Here is a 23,436-nt window from a genome sequence, read left to right as displayed (position 1 = left end):
ATTAACCTATTGACAGGTAGAGACCAATCCGTAACTGCAGTGACCCTATCCAAATACTCACTTGTGAATAACAATATTTATAAGCATTGCATTATAGCAGCCGCCGATTGATATCGTACGGCAAGCATTATAGAAACAGGAGCAATTTAAATATTAAAGATAAACATGCAGTTATGGCTTACTATCCACCGCTACCAACAGGACACAGCAAAGTTTTAAATGTAGGATTCCTATACTAGGCAACTAAAATCTTAAAAGACAAATAAGCATATGGACAGTTTAGAAGAGAATATACATTTCAGACAAGAGCTCTAGGTTAATCATACATGGCAATATAGAAATATTAATAACACTCTGGAGCATTCACATAGATTTAAACAGCATAGGGGCTCACTAATCTAGAAAAGGGAGATAGCAAATATAGGACTATCAGCTTGCAGGTCTAGTGGCAAATTACAGCACAATTGAGAGAATATATGATAATAGACCATTAACTATTAAGAAGGCTAACGCTCCCAGGCAAATATCTGATGTGGTTATGAAAATAATATAGGATGGGGCCACAATTCTCATATGCGTCAGCATCAGTAGGGAATAACCTGACTATGAAATTGAAAGACTCCCAACTCAAGCAGGTTTATGGGGTATGATCGTAAGGCATAATATCTCAAATATAGTCCAGAGTCTAGATTTTTGAGCTGTGAGGCAGCACAACAAAGGGAGTCCTAAAGCTGTTGGAGAGTCTTGGTGGGTATGTTGTGCCCAAAACCACCTTCCTCCACACACTCCCTTCACCCAATACCTGCTCTAAGGGATCGTAACAGTTTATAGATGACCCGCACTTCAGTCCACGGATCACATGGGGAATAGTGGCTCATAGCCCAATACATCTGTAGTGACTGACGATACTTCCAGCAGGGATGTTGTATCAATCGTGCCATGCTGCTGACTGGGAGGAGCATGCCTGGGGATGCGTGAGCGCTGCAGCGCTCTGTGGTGCCCGCTTCTATGTGCGAGCGGCAAAATTTTGACCCCCTCCATGCGTGTAAGCTACCTATGTCGGCAGAAAGGGAGCAAAGCTCTGACCCTAGGCCCGCATCTACTGGCGCCAATGACAAGGAGCACACCTGGAGAGCTGCAGGCCCTATGTCTCTTTGTGTATCCAGTGTTTCTGCACACTCCTCTTCTATGTTACCACTCCGTGTGCGCGCCAGTTGAATTTTGTTAATAAAGGCATCAAGCCTCTCGCAGATCCTCCTCCCATGCTCCTCCAGCAAGTCTCTGATAGCAATATAGGGTACTTGGGCCTCCATGCCGGGCGGCGGTGCATCATAGCCCTCCTTAGGCATTATAATACAGGAGATGCTTGGAGGATGTTAATACGCTCTTAAGTGCTGCAGTGATTCCTCCTGTTAGGTGTGCAAGTCCACCAAGGTAGCGCTCGAGTGCGTGGCAGGCAGTTCCACCTCACCTTTCTTCTCTGTCAGAGTCGCTCTAACCTCTCTCTTCACAAATCCCTTTGTTGTTTAGGCCACCATCTTTAGTGTCTCTGACTCCATGGTCCCCGCTTGGATTACTCGTGGCCCGTAGTAGGTCTTACATTAGAAGAAAAGAGGCTCTTGCATGCTCCCAAACTCAAGCACACAGTAACCCCTCTAGGTAGGACTCAAATATTAAATACTTTAGGCTGGCAAATTAGGTAGATAAATCTCTTTTTGTGAGTCCTGAGTCGGGAGCTCTGCAAAAATGCAGCCATCCACATCGGCGGTTAGCTCCGCCCCCAACAAACTTTTGATTGAAGAAATAAACTAAGTATAAAACACCACAGTCCTCTTACGACCTCCATTTTAGTTGAGAGTTGCAAGAGAATGACTGGATATGGCAGTGAGGGGAGGAGCTATATAGCAGCTCTGCTGTGGGTGATCCTCTTGCAACTTCCTGTTGGGAAGGAGAATATCCCACAAGTAATGGATGATCCGTGGACTGGATACACTTAACAAGAGAAAAGGAGAGTGAAAATATAGATTGACTGAAAATCTTAGGAACATAGATATAGGACTTACCACCCATGGAGTGTCAGCCCATTTCTTGGAGGTACATGGAAAAGACAGTAGGGATCTAAAAATTAAAGCAATTTAACAGGTAAAGAGGAATGAAGGGGGCGGTGATTGCCTGAGACTATTAAGACAGAGAGAGACATTTTGGATCTACACATTGGGTACACTAGAACAGCATGGAAGAAGTGGATCTAGCAGCTTTTATAGATTCATAATGTGTGGTTCCATCTACTCTGTATCAACAACACCACCTCTTTGGTTGGTTATTTTAGGGGTATAGATGCAAATACTTTTACAGATTGATTTGTATGAACCTTTTTTTTTTAAAATATACTCTATGTGAGCATAAAAGAATTGACATGGGTAAGGGGAATGTGGCATAGAGGTGGATAAGGTATAAATACATACAAATAATAATAAAAAAAATAATATATATATATATATATATATATATACACACACAAATAAATGGATATTAGTTGTCCACTCAAGTATATGCCAGTATTATGTCCACTGTCGTTCCTCCTTTTTTATTTTTTGTATATTTTACATTGTATGCACTATGAATGTTTATTATTATTATGATTATAAAAAAAATGGGGTTTTTACAAATTCATATAAATCAACATAAATTTGAGCACACAAAGTATCATTTTAGGCAAACTAGCATGTACTCAAGTATACAAATAATGAATTAGAGCACACATATTTAGTCAATTGGTAAAAAACAATTTTAATATATTTATTCATTTTTCAGAAGTTATTAATTGATGCATCTATTTTTAGTGTATATTTTATTTTTTTATAACATATGTGAACATATATATGTTTGGTAGATAATTAAATGTTTTACTAATTATTAAATATTAACTATTAAGTATTAATTCTATTTTTAATATGTTTTTATGTGTCTATGTAATATATAAAGAGTCATCATATATATTTTTACATAAATATAGTCTGTGAAATATTCTGGCAACATAAGCATTCCATATGAAACATATAAACACCTTTATAAATGTATTTACCTGGCAGCCACTGGAATACACTACAATCAATAAATAATTACATATGTGCTATTCAACCTTAACACTATTGCTCAGATAACAGGGAAGTCCTATAAAAGGTAGTTGTCAAGGTATGTGGGCATGCCTCTGACGAAGTGGGGAGGAGCACCACAAAACAGGTCAAGCCACGCCCACATTGACATACGCTTGGAGCTATCAGACACACAGCGTTCTAGCCGGCTTGTGAACGACTGTAGCAGACTGGTAGTGATTAGCGGTTTGTACACTCTTGTGTATTTTGAATAACTATTCAAAGGGGGCATTGTTAGCAGCCAGAGACTCAGATTTTGTGCCAATTCCTTGGGGAATCACCACGGAGATACAAATACAAAGGTAAGCAGCACAGCTGTTACTGCTGACACACCAATAGTGAAGGGATCCGAGAAACAGATTGGGACTCTGTACATAGCTGCATTGGTCCTCCTTTTGATGTGCTGTTTACATACCTCACGTGTTAGAGGTCAAAGAGTGTGAGTGCATTTTTATTGTGTGTAATTAAATTTGTTTTTAATAATACTACTCTTAGATCAGTCCCTTGAACTCCAGTCTCCATTTTTTTCTTTTATATGTGATGCAAACATGCAGATTATTCGCCTGAATGCTAAGATATCTGTTTTCTCAGTACAGATGCGTAGGACACTCTAGCTGAAGTCTTGGTCTGCGGACATGACTTCTAAGTCTAGACTACTTTCCCTTTGCTTTAAGGGAAACATTTTATTTGGTCCAGGCTTGGACTCCATTATCTCCACGGTGACTGGGGGCTAGGGTGCCTTCCTACTGCAGGATAAAAAGAACAAGTCTAAGGGACAAGGATCTAATTTCCGTTCCTTTTGTTCTGAGAAGTCCCAACGTCAGCAGTACTCCTCTAAACCCGAGCAAACCAAGAGCACTTGGAAGCCGGCCCAATCCTGGAATAAATCCAAGCAGAACAAGAAGCAAGCGGATAACAAGCCAGCATGAAGGGGCGGCCCCCGATCCAGGGCTGGATCGTGTAGGGGGCAAATTTGTCGCTGTTTTCAGACACTTGGTCCAGGGATGTGCAGGATCTGTGGGTCCTGGAGGTCATAGCTCAGGGATACAAGATAGGTTTCAAATCTCATCCACCCAAGGACAGATTTCTCCTCTCAAGCCTGTCTTTAAAACCAGAGAAGAGGGAAGTCTTTCTGTGGTGTGTGCGGGATCTGTCCTCCTTACCGGTCATTTGTAGAGGTCTATAGTGAGCATTAGAATGTGCAATTTGAAAGTCATACATTGCATCACTTGGCGGCCATTTTGTTTCGTATGCACTGTTTTTAAAAACTACAAAAATCTTCTTCTCCAAAACCGCTTATGGGACAGACTTGAAATTTTGTTTATAGAGTTATCTTATGACTAACTTTCAGATTTGTTCAAGAGAAGTTGATAGGTCATGTGGTTCTGCAGCCATTTTGAATTCTTCAAAAATGCTTAAAGGGACACTGTACTCAAAAATTTTCTTTTGTGATTCAGATAGAGCATGCATTTTTAAGCAACTTTCTAATTTACTCATATTATCAAATTTTCTTCATTCTCTTGGTATGTTTATTTGAAAAGCAAGAATGTAAGTTTAGATGCCGGCCCATTTTTGGTGAACAACCTGGGTTGTCCTTGCTGATTGGTCAGCACCAATAAACAAGTGCTGTCCATGGTCCTGAAGCAAACATTTGCTGGCTCCTTAGCTGAGATGCCTTCTTTTTCAAATAAAGATAGCAAGAGAATGAATTAAAATTGATAATAAAAGTAAATTAGAAAATTGCTTAAAATTGCATGCTTTATCTGAATCCTGAAAGAAAAAATTTGGGTTCAGTGTCCCTTTAATGATATTTTTTAATTAATAATAATAATAAAAAAAAAATGTTTTATAAAAATGCTTTATTTTTGCCAAGTTTATTGACATCTATGGTACAAACTATTGTGCATAATATGGAGGCTGTATATCATATGATCTGGCTGCCATTTTGTTTTATGCGAAAATTTCAAAAATCTATTTTCTCTGCAACCGCTTATGTTAGAACTGTGAAACTTGCTGTATAACCTTATATTGTGACCTAGAGTCACAGTTGTTCATGTTGAATGGATTAGTCACAAGCTGTGGCAGCCATTTTATTTTACGCAAAAAATGTGAAAATCTATTTTCTCTGCAACCGCTTATATTAAAACTGTGAAACTTGATGTATAACCTTATATTGTGACCTAGAGTCACAGTTGTTCATGGTGAAGGAATTTGTCACAAGCTGTGACAGCCATATTAGTTTACACAAAAATTTCGAAAATGTCTTTTCTTTCCAACTGCTTATGTTAATGTTTTGAAATTTGCAGTATAACCATATATTTTCACCTAGAGTAACATCAGTTCATGTTGGTGTGGCAGCCATTTTAAAAAAATGCAAAAAATTTGAAAATGTGTTTTTTTTTTCTTCAAATGCTTATGTTAGAACTGTAAAAACTTGTTATGTAGCTTTATATTGTGACATAGCTGCTTGTATGCCATTGCAAAAGTGATGCACTTGGCCACCTATATTGCTGCTTGCAGCTATATTTATGCTTGTTACTAAATATACTTTGCTAAGTGTTTTCTGCTAAATATGCCGTTTAGTGTTTTCTTGTCGCTATTATTATATCCCCTTAAACAACATTAATTTAATTTGTTGTTAATTTGTTGTAAATGTATAATTAATGTACATTTTATATATATATATATATATATATATATATATATATATATATATATATATATATATATATATATATATATGTATATACAGTTCACGTTTGAATTGTAACTATCTTAATTTAACAATGCAATTTAAAAAAATCCAATCTTTAGTTCTTTCAGATTGGCTATTGCATTGTCTTGAAGAGTATATAAAGCGGCAAGATCCTACTAGTCTTAGAGTTTGAAAAAAAGCCCTGTGTGGGCTGAAACACGTTACTCTTTGAACTGTCTATTTTGGGCTTCAGTAGTGAACATCATAGTGCCGTTCAGGCACTTTTTTACTTCACACTGTGAAATTTGAAACTGCTTCAAAGACGCCAGGAGGTGTTTGTTCCAGTCTTTCAAGGATCCCAATCTGCTTTCACAGACGCTGTGTGGTGTCCAACTACAGGAATGACTATCTAGCGGAGACTTCTTAAACATCTGGTGTAAGTAAGACTTGTCACCTTTGTTTTTGGTCCCGTTTTCGCTCCTGATTGGAATCTTCTTATATTCCAGCGTTCCCGATTTCCACAACATCAGAAGAAATTTGTCATAGACTCTCTGGCTTCCCCACTGAATAATTGTTTGGACGCCTTTTCTTTGTAACAACGTCATTTGTCACGTTTTATAATTTGATTCAAATGTATCAATCTCTTGCTGATACTACATGTACATGAGATATTTTAGATGATATGTACGTGAGATATTTTAGAGTTTTTGGGAGACAATCTTTCAACATATTTTTGTCTGTTAGGAATATCTTCATGGCAATGAAGTCTATTATCGTGCCCAGGAACTCCACTCTGGTACTGGGAACCAGAGAACTCTTTCCTGAGTTTACCATTCATCCATGAGATTGCAGAAGGAGCAGAGCACTCGAGTGGTCCTCTACCAGCTGGCAGGACGGAGCCTGAACCAGAATGACGTCCAGATAAGGAGCCACTGCTATCCCTCTGGATCTCGCCACCACGAGTAGAGCTCCCAGATCCTTTGTGAAGATTCTTGGAGCAGTAGTCAGCCGAAGGGAAAAGCTACAAACTGGAAGTGCTGATCCAGAAAGGCGAACCTTAAGAACCTGAAGTGATCCTTGTGTATTGGCACATGAAGGTAAGCGTCCTTCAAGTTTATCGTTGTCATAAACTGAACCTCTTGAACTAGGGGCAGTATAGACCTTATTGTCTCCATTTCGAACGATGGAACTGACAGAAACTTGTTTAAGCACTTTAGGTCTAGAATTGGGCGAAACATGCCCTCCTTCTTTGGTACCACGAAAAGGTTTGAATAGTACCCTAGACCCCTTTCTGCTAGAGGTACCGGTACAATTACTCCTAGAAAGGAGAGATCCCTCATGCACTCTAGAAAGGCAATCCGTTTCTCTGGATTTGATGAGAGATTTGACAAAAGGAATCTGCCCCTGGGAGGATGAGTTTTGAAACCTATCCTGTAACCCTGGGTAACAACTTCCAGAAACCAAGGATACTGTACGTCTCTCAACCAAACCTCTGCGGAAAAAAAAGAGTCTGCCCCCTATGAGATCCAGAGACGGATCGGGGGCCGCTCCTTCATGTTGATTTTGTCTCGGCGGGCTTCTTGCTCTGCTTGGCTTTATTCCAAGACTGAGAGGGTTTACAAGATCCCTTGGATTGCTCGGTCTTTGCGGCAGATTGCTGTAGTTTGGACTTGCCCGGACGAAAGGGCAGAAAATTAGGAACCTTAGGTTTGTTCTTATCCTGCGGGAGAAAGGCACCCTTGCTCCCCGTGACCGTAGATATAATCGAGTCCAAGCATGGACCAAAAATAATCTTTCATTTAAACGGAAGGGGAAGCAATCTAGATTTGGACGTCATGTCAGCAGACCACGGCTTCAACCACAGTGCCCTCTGGGTCAGCACAGAAGAGCCTGATGTCTTGGCATTCAAGCGAATAATCTGCATATTAGCATCACAAATAAACCAATAAGCTACCCTCAGGGCCTTAATTCTTTCATGTATCTCATCTAGGGGTGTCTCCACCTTGATCATTTCTGACAGAGAGTTGCACCAATAGGTAGCGGCTCCCGCAAGCGCGGCTGCAGGTTGAAAAACTAAACCCTGTGTGCTGAAACATTTTTCTTAACAGGGTCTCTAATTTATTATCCATGGGTTCCTTAAACAACAAACTGTCCTCAAGCGGGATAGTGGTGCGTTTAGGGAGCGTGGAGATAGCTCCACCCACCTTAGGCACAGATCCCCACAACTCTAGCTGAGAATCTGGAACCAGGAACATTTTTTTAAAGAAAGAAGAAGGGGAGAAAGACGAGCCAAGTCTCTCCGGCTCATTCTTAATAATATTGACCATCTTTACGGGAACCAGTTCCTCCGCACCCAGAGAGAGAGTCCTTCGAAGTATTGGAATACTCAGCATTAGAAAATAGTCTAGTCTCAGATACATCCAACAGAGTAAATGACCCCTGGGAAGGATAGCAATGTTTAACCTTTCCTTGCGCTTGGCCTGGCGAGGTAAAGACCTAATGACCGCAGATACCGCAGTTTGTAACTGTTCAACAAAATCGGGAAGCAATGTGGCCCCTCCCGCAGGAGGATTAGAAGTGCACTGGGGAGCTGCATGTGCAATCTGAGATGAATGTAGGGAACACACCTCACAGGACGGAGACCCCTCAGAGGTGGGCGGCACAGTGGCACTAAACATCTTGTTTCTTTTAGATATCAGTATTTTATCGAGGCATGTGGAACATAGTTTAGTCTTCACACCAGAATAAGTAGGTTCTCCACACTTTATGATAAATGTGATGAGTAACCGGCTTACAAGCTTGAATGAGAGTATTAATGACTCTGAACCTCCAAGGCACCACTAATGCATCTATTAGCTCCGCCTGAGGATCCCTGGATTCCGACCCATATCTGGGTAGCTTGGTATTGAGACGGGACGGCATGAGATCTATCTCCGGAGTCCCCCACTTGTTGCATATCTCCACAAACACCTAGGGAGAGAGAGCCCATTCCCCTGAATGAAAGGATTGTCTGCTGAGAAAATTTGCTTCCCAGTTGTGCACACCCGGGATGTGGATTGCTGACAGCAAACAGTTGTGGGCCTCTGCCCACTGCAGAATCCGAGATACCTCCCTCATTGCAAGGGAGCTCCTCGTTCCTCCCTGGTGGTTGATGTAAGCCACCAAGGTGATATTGTCTGATAGTAATCTGATAAACTGAACAAACCCAGATGGGGCCAAGCCTTTAGAGCAGTGAAGATTGCTCAAAGTTAAAGAATGTTGATCCGAAGAACGCTCTCCTCCCGAGATTAAAGGCCCTGAGCATTATTGGCTCCCCAAACTGCTCCCCATCCTAAGAGACTCAAATCTGTAGTCACAATCTCCCAGGATGGTCTTAAAAAGGATGTCCCAAGGGACAGGTGATCTGGACAGAGTCACCAAGAGAGCGATTCTCTCGACCGGTTGTCCAGAGAGATCTGTTGAGACAGATCCGAATGATTGCTGTTCCACTGTCTCAGCAGGCACAGTTGTAACGGTCTAAAACAGAACCTGGCAAAGGGAATTATGTCCATGCTGGACACCATGGGAGCAATCACCTCTATACACTGCCCCACAGAGGGCCTTGAGGAGGTCCTGAGGGCAAGACATGCCGAAGCCAGCTTGCAGCGTCTCTGGTCTGAAAGAAATATCCTCATGACTAGTGAGTCTATTATAGTGCCCAGGAATTCTACCCTGGTGCTTGGAATAAGATAACTATTTTCTAAGATTATCTTTCATCCATGGGATCGAAGAAGAGAGAGAAGAGATTCTGAATGTTCTTCCGCTAGACGAAAGGATGGTGCTTGTAGCAGAATATCGTCCAAGTAAGGTGCTACTGCAATGCCCTGGGTTCTGGCCACAGCCAAGAGAGCCCCCAGAACCTTTGTGAAAATTCTTGGGGCAGTAGCTAGGCCAAACGGAAGAGCAATAAACTGAAAGTGCTGGTCCAGGAAGGCAAACATTATGAACTGAAAATGTTCCCTGTGGATTGGGACATGAAGGTAAGCATCCTTCAGATCTATAATGGTCATGAACTGTCCCTTCTGGACTAAGAGAAGTATAGACCTTATTGTCTCCATCTTGAACGAGGGGGCATTCTAAAACTTGTTTAAGCACTTTAGGTCCAGAATCAGGCGGAAAGTTTCCTCCTTTTTTAGGACCACAAAAAGGTTTGAGTAGCATCACAAACCTTGTTCCTCTATGGGAACCGGGACAATGACTCCTAAGGAGGACAGATCCCAAACACATACCAGAAAGGCCTCCTTCTTCTTTGGTTTTGATGACAGATTTGAGAGATGAAATCTGTCCTTGGGTGGAAGAGACTTAAACCCAATTATGTAACCCTGAGCAAAGACCTCCACGACCCAAGGATCCTGCACATCCCTGAACCAAGCTTCTGAGAAGAGCGAAAGTCTGCCCCCTATCTGATCCATAGATGGATCAGGGGCGACCCCTTCATGCTGATTTAGTCTTAGCGGGCTTCTTGTTCTGCTTAGACTTATTCCAGGACTGAGCCGGCTTCCAAGTCTTAGGTTGCTCGGTCTTAGAGGAGGATTTCTGGCTCATAGGCTGAGGTTGGAGCATGCAGGTTACTTTAGAGGCACAACTTTACAAGCTTGGCATGCTTTCCTTAAAAGAGGTGGTCCTAGGTTGCGCTCCATGTGACCGGGTGTGGTCGTAGCTTCACTTACTACTTTCTGACCGCGCTGGTTATCGGAGAGAAGCAGTTTTCTCTGTGTGCCTGGGTCATCTCACTCATAACACAGTATAATCAAATAAAAATATATGAGATTAATCCTCACTGTTCAATAATCTCCCCTCAGGAGATATTAACCCTTGATTCCATACAGATAAAAGGAGCCACACTGTGACCCTGTCTTCTTCCGTTATCATATGTGTATAAATACATTAAACAATCTAAGCTGTGAAACAGAAACACAGTCTCTCAAGTTTGACAGTCCTGTAGCATCGCTCCTGACATGGACTTGAGTGATGGAAGCAGGCAGTGAAACTCGTCAACACTGATTGCTTAGGAGCTGTTAATATGAATCTGGATGGGTTCACAGAAAGACTCCAACTGCATTTCCAGAATCTAACTTTTGTCAATGCTCTCACTGAGAGGCTGACAAGACTACTTAAAACTCCAGTCCCATTTCGAAGGGTAGATACCCTTCATAAGGAACTACTCCGAATCTTGACACTTCTCTGCAAAACTTCTGTGACGAAAGGCAAAGAATGACTGGGGTATGAGGGAAGTGAGGGAGGTATTTAAGCCTTTGGCTGGAGTGTCTTTGCCTCCTCCTGTTGGCCAGGTTCTGTATTTCCCACAAGTAAGGAATGATGAAGTGGACTCTCCCCATATTAAGAAGGAAAAATATATATATATATATATATATATATATATATATATATATATTTATATGTCTATGTATGTGTATATATATATATACATATATACACAAATAAATATAAAAATACTTACGTACACTGTTACCCTAACACTGCGCTAACTGACCACCGCTGCAGAGACTGATACCCACTATTTTGTATCAGGCTGTACTCTGCACACTTGACTGGTTAAAAGATTAAAAACAAAACAAAATTCACAATGAAAAATTGTCTAGGTGAGCTGAACACTAAGCACTCCTTGTTACATAGATATACTCTCTGTACCAATATCAATTGTGTCTATTCAACTTTACATATACATTTCAGGCAAAAAATATATCATTTCAGGCACAGAGTATTACCTATTTTATGTCAATAATACCTATAAATCACACCTATAAATAAATAACATTCACAATAAACAATATTAAAAATCAATTAAATTCTAATTTTTACACGGTACTGAAAAATTATTGACACAAACAAACTAAATACGATAGCATTAAAAAATGCTACCTATCTCACCTCGATGTCCCCAGGAGTATGGTAAAATCTGTTATGTGTTCTGGTGCTTGAATGAGAACCCTCCTGTCTCTGTAGCTGAGAGCGGTGCTGCTTTACTGATCGTTGGACGCTGAAGAGCGCCCAAACAACTGGTAGCTGTGAACACAAGAAAAGAACAGAGCGCAACCACAACTCAAGGTAAAAGTTTTATTACTTTTTCGAGCGCTAAAAACAAATTGCACTTACAAGAAATTGGCAATATTCAAGCAATTAGAATTAACAATCCACTGGACCGCAATCTCTCTGACAGCCCTCCACGCTGGAATCAGATATGGCGTCTCCGGGAAGTCCGTAGGCTTAGGTGTTAATGACCAAATAGTTAATGGTAAAAAGTACTTGCAAAAGCAATAAGTATCGATGTCTTCAACAGTGTCCCTTTGTACAGTCTACGCGTTTCGTCCTCTTTAACGGGACTTTCTCAAGACTCAGGGTTTAATGTCCTAGTTCGCGGGGATCCTCTTCTTAAAACTCCAGCTACATTTCTATAGGCTGGAATATGGACCAATCACGAGCGCCAATCTGACACACCCACTCTCAATCCATTTCTCTTTGCTACGGTGAGTCAGACTGGAGCCGCCGGTCTCCACACTAATAATTTCATTCAGAACAACTGTATGATTAATACACATTTTACTATTATGCCGAATAAATATACATAAAAAAAATACATGAATAAATGCATACCTATAAACACAAACTCATCATAATATCATGCTTAAACATAGCGGCTGTGAGGCTCCTACCTAAAATACACATTGCTAAATGTTCTTAAAGGGATATTAACATTTTCTTAAAGGGATATTAACATTACCTTCTCCCTTCTACTACCTCCTATTACTGGTAATAGTGATGTACCAACACCAATCTTGATACTTAAGTAATATATATTAACCTAAAATTTTAAAACATTGATTTACAAGATTAAAAATTAATAATAATAGATATTGTCTAAAAAATTAATAATTATTATTTTATTCTAATTAAATTCATTACTACTTAAATTGATCTATTCTACGTTTGTAGGAATTATCTTATCTTATTCATTTCACGAAATTAAATCATGAATGCTTGGAGGTCCAAATCTATATTTAACCCTTTTGGGGCCAAGCAATCTAGAGATTGGATCCACTTTGTTTCTCTTTTCCTCAATTCTGTTAATCTTTGATGAGGGTTAGTAGTCACAGAAACTGTTTCTAAAATACTAATTCTAAGGCTACTGGGGTCATTCTTATGAAACACTCGAAAGTGATCGGACACACTATGTGTCTTGAGGCCTTGTTCTATGTTGTAAATGTGCTCATAACATCTACGTTTCACTTTCCTTTTCGTCCTCCCTACATAGACACACCCACATTTGCACGTTAAACTATATACCACATATGTGGATTGACAGGTACCTCGTTAATTAATGGGAAATGTTTTTGAATGACTAGTGTCCTTAATAGAATCCCTATTCCAAATTAAGGGGCACATGCAACAGTTTTTTCGACCACATTTAATGGTCCCTGGTTTCCCTTTAGCCCAATGGTCTAATGTTCCCAGTCCTCGTTGTTTATTACTTTCTAACATAGGCAATTTGGAGGGGGCAAGGATATTCTTGAGGTTCCTATTTTTCTTGTAGACAATATTGGGTTTGTCTTTAATTGCATCCCTAAGTAGGGGGTCTGCCTGCAGAATACCCCAATGTTTGTTCAGGATTCTCTTAAAAAAACCAGCACCTTCATTGTACGTAGTTATAAACCTGATTGTATTATGCTCAGACCCTTCACTATTTGTTCTCTCTTTTGGGCATAAAAGTGCATCCCTACTGCACACTGTATTTCTATTTCTTGCTTCTATTATCAGATTCTTGTCATACTCCTTCTCTAAGAACTTCTTTTCTAACACATCAGCTTCCTTACTGAAATCCTCTATTTTGGTACAATTTCTACGTACCCTACGAAACTGCCCATAGGGGATATTTTGTATCCACGATCTCTTATGGCCACTATTGGGATTTAAGAATCCGTTACTATCGGTGGGTTTGCAGAAATTTTTCACCATTATAGTGTTCGGAGTACCCTCACTAAAAAATTCCACGTCCAAAAATTCAATACTAACTTTTGACATTTTACTGGTAAATAATAAATTAAACGTATTGGTATTCATATAATTGATAAATTCTGTAGCCAATATTTCATCTCCTTGCCAAATAATAATAATATCGTCAATGTATCTCAGATACTTGACGATATACTTTGCAAAGGGATTATTGTTCCATATTTTCACATCCTCAAACTGGGCCATATAAATATTGGCATAAGAGGGCGCCATTGGAGTACCCATGGCCGTCCCTTGGGTCTGTCTGAAGAAATTACCTTGGAAGTTAAAGTAATTCTTACTTAATATAAAGTCTATCACTTTAATTAAAAACTCCAGATGTTTGCTTGATATGCCACTATTTGCACCAACGATATTAAAAGCTTCTATTCTGTTTTTATGGGGAATACTAGTGTACAAAGATGATACGTCGCATGTTATCCACACATAGTCCTCTTTCCATCTTAAACCTTCTAACTGTGTGATAACATCCAACGTATCCTTAATATAAGATTTGATCTTTTTCACAATTGGCTGCATAAAGAAATCAATATAAGTCGATAAATTACTAGTAATAGACTCTACCCCTGAAATGATGGGGCGACCAGGGGGATTGCTGGGGTCTTTATGTAATTTGGGAATATGATAAAAGATAGGTATTTTTGGATGGGGATTATATATAAATCCAAATTCATCATTGTTCAGGATTGATTCATTTTTGGCTTCACTCAAGATGTTTAACAGCTGTTTATTGTATTCGACTGTGGGATCTCTACTTAATTTTTCATATGTTTGTGTATCTCCCAAAAGTCTAAAAGCTTCATTTAAATATGCAATTAAAGACAAACCCAATATTGTCTACAAGAAAAATAGGAACCTCAAGAATATCCTTGCCCCCTCCAAATTGCCTATGTTAGAAAGTAATAAACAACGAGGACTGGGAACATTAGACCATTGGGCTAAAGGGAAACCAGGGACCATTAAATGTGGTCGAAAAAACTGTTGCATGTGCCCCTTAATTTGGAATAGGGATTCTATTAAGGACACTAGTCATTCAAAAACATTTCCCATTAATTCACGAGGTACCTGTCAATCCACATATGTGGTATATAGTTTAACGTGCAAATGTGGGTGTGTCTATGTAGGGAGGACAAAAAGGAAAGTGAAACGTAGATGTTATGAGCACATTTACAACATAGAACAAGGCCTCAAGACACATAGTGTGTCCGATCACTTTCGAGTGTTTCATAACAATGACCCCAGTAGCCTTAGAATTAGTATTTTAGAAACAGTTTCTGTGACTACTAACCCTCATCAAAGATTAACGGAATTGAGGAAAAGAGAAACAAAGTGGATCCAATCTCTAGATTGCTTGGCCCCAAAAGGGTTAAATATAGATTTGGACCTCCAAGCATTCATGATTTAATTTCGTGAAATGAATAAGATAAGATAATTCCTACAAACGTAGAATAGATCAATTTAAGTAGTAATGAATTTAATTAGAATAAAATAATAATTATTAATTTTTTAGACAATATCTATTATTATTAATTTTTAATCTTGTAAATCAATGTTTTAAAATTTTAGGTTAATATATATTACTTAAGTATCAAGATTGGTGTTGGTACATCACTATTACCAGTAATAGGAGGTAGTAGAAGGGAGAAGGTAATGTTAATATCCCTTTAAGAAAATGTTAATATCCCTTTAAGAACATTTAGCAATGTGTATTTTAGGTAGGAGCCTCACAGCCGCTATGTTTAAGCATGATATTATGATGAGTTTGTGTTTATAGGTATGCATTTATTCATGTATTTTTTTTATGTATATTTATTCGGCATAATAGTAAAATGTGTATTAATCATACAGTTGTTCTGAATGAAATTATTAGTGTGGAGACCGGCGGCTCCAGTCTGACTCACCGTAGCAAAGAGAAATGGATTGAGAGTGGGTGTGTCAGATTGGCGCTCGTGATTGGTCCATATTCCAGCCTATAGAAATGTAGCTGGAGTTTTAAGAAGAGGATCCCCGCGAACTAGGACATTAAACCCTGAGTCTTGAGAAAGTCCCGTTAAAGAGGACGAAACGCGTAGACTGTACAAAGGGACACTGTTGAAGACATCGATACTTATTGCTTTTGCAAGTACTTTTTACCATTAACTATTTGGTCATTAACACCTAAGCCTACGGACTTCCCGGAGACGCCATATCTGATTCCAGCGTGGAGGGCTGTCAGAGAGATTGCGGTCCAGTGGATTGTTAATTCTAAAGGCTTGAATATTGCCAATTTCTTGTAAGTGCAATTTGTTTTTAGCGCTCGAAAAAGTAATAATACTTTTACCTTGAGTTGCGGTTGCGCTCTGTTCTTTTCTTGTGTTCACAAATACTTACGTACACACATTTATACATAAATAAACACATATATACAATACATATACATACTGTATATGTATGTATCTCTATGTTAAAGCCCTTGGCCTGCCTTTTGTTTCCTAAAAATTGAGATCTCGAATCTTTGAGCCTTTAACTGTACTTTGTAAAGTATTTTGGATGTGTTTTGTGACACTTTTTTTTTGTTTCACTAAACAGTTAACAAGAGCTTTGAGGTTGCGGTAATCATTCGAGCATAAATCACAATTGTGTTCATGATTTCACATTAACTTTAAACTTGTAATACAACCGCAATTTAACTTACACGGAAACAAATGTGAAAACCCAATATCACTTGCTCGCAAACACTAGCACTCAACTCATAACCTGGTCCTAAATACATTCTAGTCATAGGCACTGCCATGTTAAAATCTGTCTTTCATTACATTCCAGTGCTGATGTGTTTGCACTTGTGCATCAACTCTCCTTCAGATACCTGCAGTGTAACCTAAGTGCCATAATGGCAGAACCCTTGATTACAGGAAGGTGCATGAAATGTATTTAGGGCTAGATTACAAGTGCAGCACTAGTTTATCGTGCACCCATAGGTCACATTCGCATTGTGGGAACTTCAAATACCAGTGCACAATTGTGTGTGCTGGTATTACGATTGGATCGCAAACATCACACTCGCAAAAGTGCAATATTGCGCTCCACTCGTAATATAGCCCTTAGTGTTTAGTGTCCCTTTAAACTAAAAATAAAGTGAAGATTAGACGAATTAAATGGTATCTAAAAAATGGAAGCAAATAGAAATTTGAAGTTGATAGTAAAAAATCTTACTTTCCTGACTGGAACTCTGCCTACTGGAGACGTTCCTTCCACGGCCTGTCTCATGGCAGATACCATTATTTCAATCACAGCAATCTCTTCCCTATTATCCAGACCTATGAAAAGACCTAGAGTTAAGATCTTGCAAAGACACATGCAAGTTAATAAGTTGTCCATTATCGCCCAAACGTACTTTCAACCACAAGAAGGTCAGTCTGACATTCCCAGTCTCGGAGCTGGGATGCAGCACAGTCCCAGAGGCTGTCTACCAAATAAGCAGCATGTTCATGGAACTAAGAAAATGGGAAAAAAATCAAAGAAAAACAATATGAGCAATAGTCAGAAGGTCAGAGACATTGACAGTGATAAATAACACACAAACAATCTTATTTTTTTAAGCAGCCTCCAAGCACTGACAAGACCTATTAGATAATCTTCCCAGAGTGAAGAACTTTAGACCATCGGGGCCTAATGGAGAGGTTTTTAAAGAGCTATGTCAGGCAATGCTTTAAAGTAACTAAGAGCAAAGAAAACATGAAAATCAAGAGACAGAAAAATAGATAAATATGAAGGGGAAAAGGGCAATAAAAAATTTTGTATTACAGACTACATCATATTAGAAGTGTTTGTATCAAAAATGTTTTTATACCAGACAACTACTCTGTAAATGCAAAATATACAAATGTCCACAGCACCATAAAGGGTCAGCTTCTTTTATTTAGGACATATAACAAATACAGTGACATTTCGGGGTAGATACCCCTTAATCATGCATGGGTTAATGATCTGTATTACAAACTTTTATTCAATAGACTTTGGCGCCAAAGGGCTAATTTTCAAAATGTCATGCCTCTCTACCTCCACCCAGTGGTGAATTCATACAATTATTTAAAATCAAACAAATTGTCTATAAAAATATCAATCTATGGGATACTTAAACATTCTCATATACAATTTAATGATGCTTACTACTAATGGACAATTCATCAAATATTTACATAGATCATTTAAAGATATGGTGATTACAAAATATACTGACATATAATCTGTATTAAGACATTTAGGGACCAAAGTCTCCAGTTTATGAATCCACCATGTTTCTTTTTGTTTAAGCAATGTTTCCCTATCTAGGCCATTTCTTTGTATTTGTATATAATCTATAATTTGCCATCTCATCTGGCTAATATTATGGCCTTTCTCTATAAAGTGGCAAGACACTGGAGCTTCAGTATTGCCACACCATATATTGGAGCGGTGTTGGCTCATCCTATCTCTAGCTTTATGGGTGGTCTCTCCTAAATATACAAGAGAACAGGGACATTTGATTAAATATATCACATGAGTTGTTTCACAAGTATAGAGATATAAAATCTCGGCTAAGAGAACATATCTCAACTATTACTCGGGGGTAGGCCAAATGGTATGTCACTTCGTGGAAAAAACATGATGGGGAAATGTGTACACTAAAATGGTGTGCTATTGAACATGTCAAACTACCTAAGAGAGGTAGAAACATTGACAAATTACTGGCCAATAGAGAGATCTTCTGGATGTTTAAGTTGTGCCCTAGACATCCAGAGGGTCTCAATTCCAGATATGACCTAATCAACTATTGGGAGTAATCTTTCAAACATTTGAAGCATTTATTACATGTACAAATTATGTTCTATAGTTCCCAAATCTGGCTCACGATAAAAACTAAATAATGAAAAAAACGAAATAATTAAAAGGATATTCCCATAACAGATAGCAGAATGACCATTATTACCTTTGTCTACCTTAGCAATAGCACAAACCTTTTATTTAAAAGCAAGTTAAAATCTATTAGTTCACATTAATTCTAGAACCATACAATAACATATTAACTTTTGAAAGAAATAGTTAGTCTAGTTTTGTTTTAATGGGTTATCAGAACTATCGGCCAGATTACGAGTTATGAGTGGCTCGGTAATCATTTGCAAGTTATTTCCACCGCTCACCTCCCTATAGTGCTGCTATTACAGGTTTGCAAAAACCCGGCGTTAGCAGGCAATATGGCAGCGTTGAGCTCCATACCGCACACAAATACCAGTGCTGCTTTGAGCTGGTTTTACGTGCTCGTGCACAATTTCCCCATAGACATCAATGGGGAGAGCCGGATAAAAAAAAGCCTAACATCTGCAATAAAGCTCCGTAACGCAGGCCCACTGATTCCTATGGGAAAAGAAAAGTTATATTTACACCTAACACCCTAACATAAACCCTGAGTCTAAACACCCCTAATCTGCTGCCCCCGACATCGCTGACACCTACATTAAACTTATTAACCCCTAATCTTCCGCCCCGACATTGCTGCCACCTACCCACACTTATTAACCCCAAATCTGCTGCCCCTGACATCGCCGACACCTGCATTACACTTATTAACCCCTAATATGCTGCCCCGACATTGCCGTCACCTACCTACACTTATTAACCCCTAATCTGCTGCACCCGTCACTGCCACTATACTAAAGTTATTAACCCCTAAACCTAACCCTAAGTCTAACCCTAACGTAACCCTAACACCCGATAACTTTAACATAATTAAAATAAATCTAAATAAAAATTACAATACCTAAATAATTCCTATATAAAACTAAATACTTACCTGTAAAATAAACCCTAAGCTGGCTACAATATAACTAATAGTTATATTGTAGCTATCCTAGGTTTTATTTTTATTTCACAGCTAAGTTTATATTTATTTTAACTAGGTAGACTAGTTAGTAAATAGTTATTAACTATTTACTAGCTACCTAGTTAAAATAAATACAAAATTACCTGTAAAATAAAACCTAACCTGAGTTACACTAACACCTAACATTACACTACAATTAAATCAATTACATTAATTAAATACAATTAACTAAATTACAAAAAAATAAACACTAAATTACACAAAATAAAAAAGAAATTATAAAATATTTAAACTAATTACACCTAATCTAATAGCCCTATCAAAATAAAAAAGCCCCACCCAAAAAAAAACAAAAAAACCTAGCCTAAACTAAACTGCCAATAGCCCTTAAAAGGTACTTTTGCGGGGCATTGCCCCAAAGAAATCAGCTATTTTACCTGTAAAGAAAAATACAAACAACCAACCAACAGTAAAACCTACCACCCACACAACCAAACCCCCCAAATAAAATCCTATCTAAAAACCTAAGCTTCCCATTGCCCTGAAAAGGGCATTTGGATAGGCTTTGCCCTAAAAAGGGCATTTAGCTCTTTTTCGTTGCCCAAACCCCTAATCTAAAAATAAAACCCACCCAATAAACCCTTAATAAAACCTAACATTAACCCCCGAAGATCCACTTACAGTATTCAAAGACTGGACATCCATCCTCATCAAGCCGGGAAAAGTCTTCATCCAAGCGGCAAGAAGTGGTCCTCCAGACGGGCATAAGTCTTCATCCAGACGTCATCTTCTATCTTCATACTTCCGACGCGGAGCAGCTTCATCTTCAAGACATCTGGCGCGAAGCATCCATTCTATCGACGGCTACTGAAAAATGAAGGTTCCTTTAAGGGACATTATCCAAGATGGTGTCCCTTCAATTCTGATTGGCTGATAGAACTCTATCAGCCAATCGGAGTTAAAGTTAAAAAAATCCTATTGGGTGATGCAATCAGCCAATAGGATTGAGCTTCAATCCTATTGGCTGATCCAATCAGCCAATAGGATTGAGTTTGCATTTAATTAGCTGATTGGAACAGCCAATAGAATATAAGCTCAATCGTATTGACTGATTGGATCAGCCAATAGGATTTAAGCTCAATCCTATTGGTTGATTGGATCAGCCAATAGGATTTTTTCACCTTTAATTCCGATTGGCTGATAGAATTATATCAGCCAATCAGAATTCAAGGGACACCATCTTGGATAATGTCCCTAAAAAGAACCTTCATTCTTCAGTAGCCGTTGACAGAATGGATGCTCTGCGCCAGATGTCTTGAAGATGAAGCCGCTCCGCGTCGGAAATATGAAGATAGAAGATGTCGTCTGGATGAAGACTTCTGCCCGTCTAGAGGACCACTTCTTGCCGCTTGAATGAAGACTTCTCCTGGCTTCGTTGAGGACTTCTTGCCGCTTGGATGAAGACTTCTCCTGGCTTCGTTGAGGATGGATGTCCGGTCTTCAAAAACTGTAAGTGGATCTTCGGGGGTTAGTGTTAGGTTTTTTTTAAGGGTTTATTGGGTGGGTTTTATTTTTAGATTAGGGGTTTGGGCAAAGAAAAAGAGCTAAATGCCCATTAAGGGCAATGCCCATCCAAATACCCTTTTCAGGGCAATGGGGGGCTTAGGTTTATTTAGGTAGGTTTTTATTTATTTATTATTTTGTGTAATTTAGTGTTTATTTTTTTTTTGTAATTTAGTTAATTGTATTTAATTAATATAAATGATTTAATTGTAGTGTAATGTTAGTGTAAGACAGGTTAGGTTTTATTTTACAGGTAAATTTCTATTTATTTTAGCTAGGTAGCTAGTAAATAGTTAATAACTATTTACTAACTAGTCTACCTAGTTAAAATAAATACAAACTTGCCTGTGAAATAAAAATAAAACCCAAGCTAGCTACAATGCAACTATTAGTTATATTGTAGCTAACTTAGGGTTTATTTTACAAGTAAGTATTTAGTTTTAAATAGGAATTATTTAGTTAATAATATTAATTTTTATTTAGAGTTATTTTAATTATATTAAAGTTAGAGGTGTTAGGGTTAGACTTAGGGTTAGGGGTTAATAGCTTTAGTATAGTGGTGTGACTTTGGGGGCGGCAGATTAGGGGATGATAATATTTAACTAGTGTTTGCAATGCAGGAGTGTGGCGGTTTAGGGGTTGATATGTTTATTATAGTGGCGGTGATGTCCGGAGCGGCAGATTAGGTGTTAATAATTTTATTTTAGTGTTTGTGATGCGGGAGGTCCTCGGTTTAGGGGTTAATAGATAGTTTAAGGGTGTTAGTGTACTTTGTAACACTTTAGTTATGAGTTTTATGCTACAGCTTTGTAACATAAAACTCATAACTACTGACTTTAGATGGTGGTATGAATCTTGATGGTATAGGGTGTACCGCTCACTTTTTGGCATCCCAGGCAAAACTCGTAATACCGGCACTATAGAAGTCCCATTGAAAAATGATTATTATTTTTTTTATGTCATATTGATGTTTTTTTTTTGTTTTGTTTTTAATTATAATTTTTTATTGAAGTCATGGAACTAGGTTACAAACAAAATACGCCCATAGGCCACAATAACACAGGTACAGGATATTCATTGGTATCACACAGATATTACAGACATTATCATAGGCTCCCTTTGTTAACCGAGATGATTTAGCTAGGCGAGTGGTGGGGTCATCACCATAGTGTTTAGAGCTATAGCTGATGATGCAATTATCTGTGAAAGTATATGAAAGTCTACTATATGAAATAAACATGAAGGAGTGAGATCTTCAGACAAGGTTAGTTACCGTGTGACAAATGGGTTGGACTAAGAAAGATGGGACATTTTTTTTTTTTAGTAATGTCACAATACAGATGCTCTCCACAATGATAGAGGGGCCACTCTTGGACCCATGTAAATTAAAGAAATTAGTACGTGGGGAGGAAGCTTATGAGTTGGCCACTCTTGGGCCATAGTATATAGGGGGGGGAGAAAATACAGCACACTAAAGCTGCTTTTATCAGAGTTGAGGGAGGGTAGGGGAGCCTTCAATAATAAAACATAGTAAGGAGGGGAGTGAGAGGTGGACATGTAGTAATAATAGTGGGGGAGTTTTTACCCCAAGGTAGGGATTTACGGGTAGTTATGGGCACTATGAGTCAATTATATTAAGTCTATATACTGTGTCCACATTACTAAAGTCTCCTTCAGGGTAAGAACATTGTAGGCTATTATATATTACGGTGGTATAGATCTAAGATTGAGCAAACCAGACATTCGTTAAAATAGCATTTAAAGTATTATACATATTCACAAAGGTTGTAGTTTAAGAACAATTATAGACATAAAAGAAGTCAAAACTGTGATTCAAAATGTATAGCCATCCGAAACCTCTAAACTATATAACAGTATGGAACACTTTCTTCCGTTAACATAGGAGGCTGCTCTTGTACCGAAGAAAAATTACATAATCAAAATTAGTATATGAGGTTGACATACTTGGGTTTGGTTACCAAGATTAAATTAGCACAATGTGCAACGTAATGGGTAGCGAGCTATGTAATATAAATTACTGTGAGCTTATGGTATCAAGACTAGTATAGAAAGTTTCCTTCCGCTTGGATATTGCAATATTTTGGGTGTCGTCA

The 23,436-nt window shown here is 38.5% G+C and overlaps 1 protein-coding gene across 1 annotated transcript in view; it reads right to left on the bottom strand.

Moving 5' to 3' along the window:
* Positions 1–23,436, bottom strand: part of STAG3 (stromal antigen 3) — a 1,295,475-nt gene that overhangs the window by 576,749 nt on the left and 695,290 nt on the right. Inside the window, exons 13-14 of the mRNA XM_053719478.1 lie at positions 17,294–17,393; positions 17,113–17,228 (exon numbers count right to left, since the gene is read on the bottom strand). Of these exons, the coding sequence (XP_053575453.1) occupies positions 17,113–17,228; positions 17,294–17,393 (216 nt within the window). The remainder of the gene's footprint in view (positions 1–17,112; positions 17,229–17,293; positions 17,394–23,436) is intronic.

The sequence above is a fragment of the Bombina bombina genome, chromosome 6, assembly GCF_027579735.1.
Source record: "Bombina bombina isolate aBomBom1 chromosome 6, aBomBom1.pri, whole genome shotgun sequence".
In the NCBI taxonomy this organism is placed as follows: Eukaryota; Metazoa; Chordata; class Amphibia; order Anura; family Bombinatoridae; genus Bombina; species Bombina bombina.
Note: the sequence above shows the minus strand (reverse complement) of the source record. Positions and strands in the feature narration are given on the sequence as shown.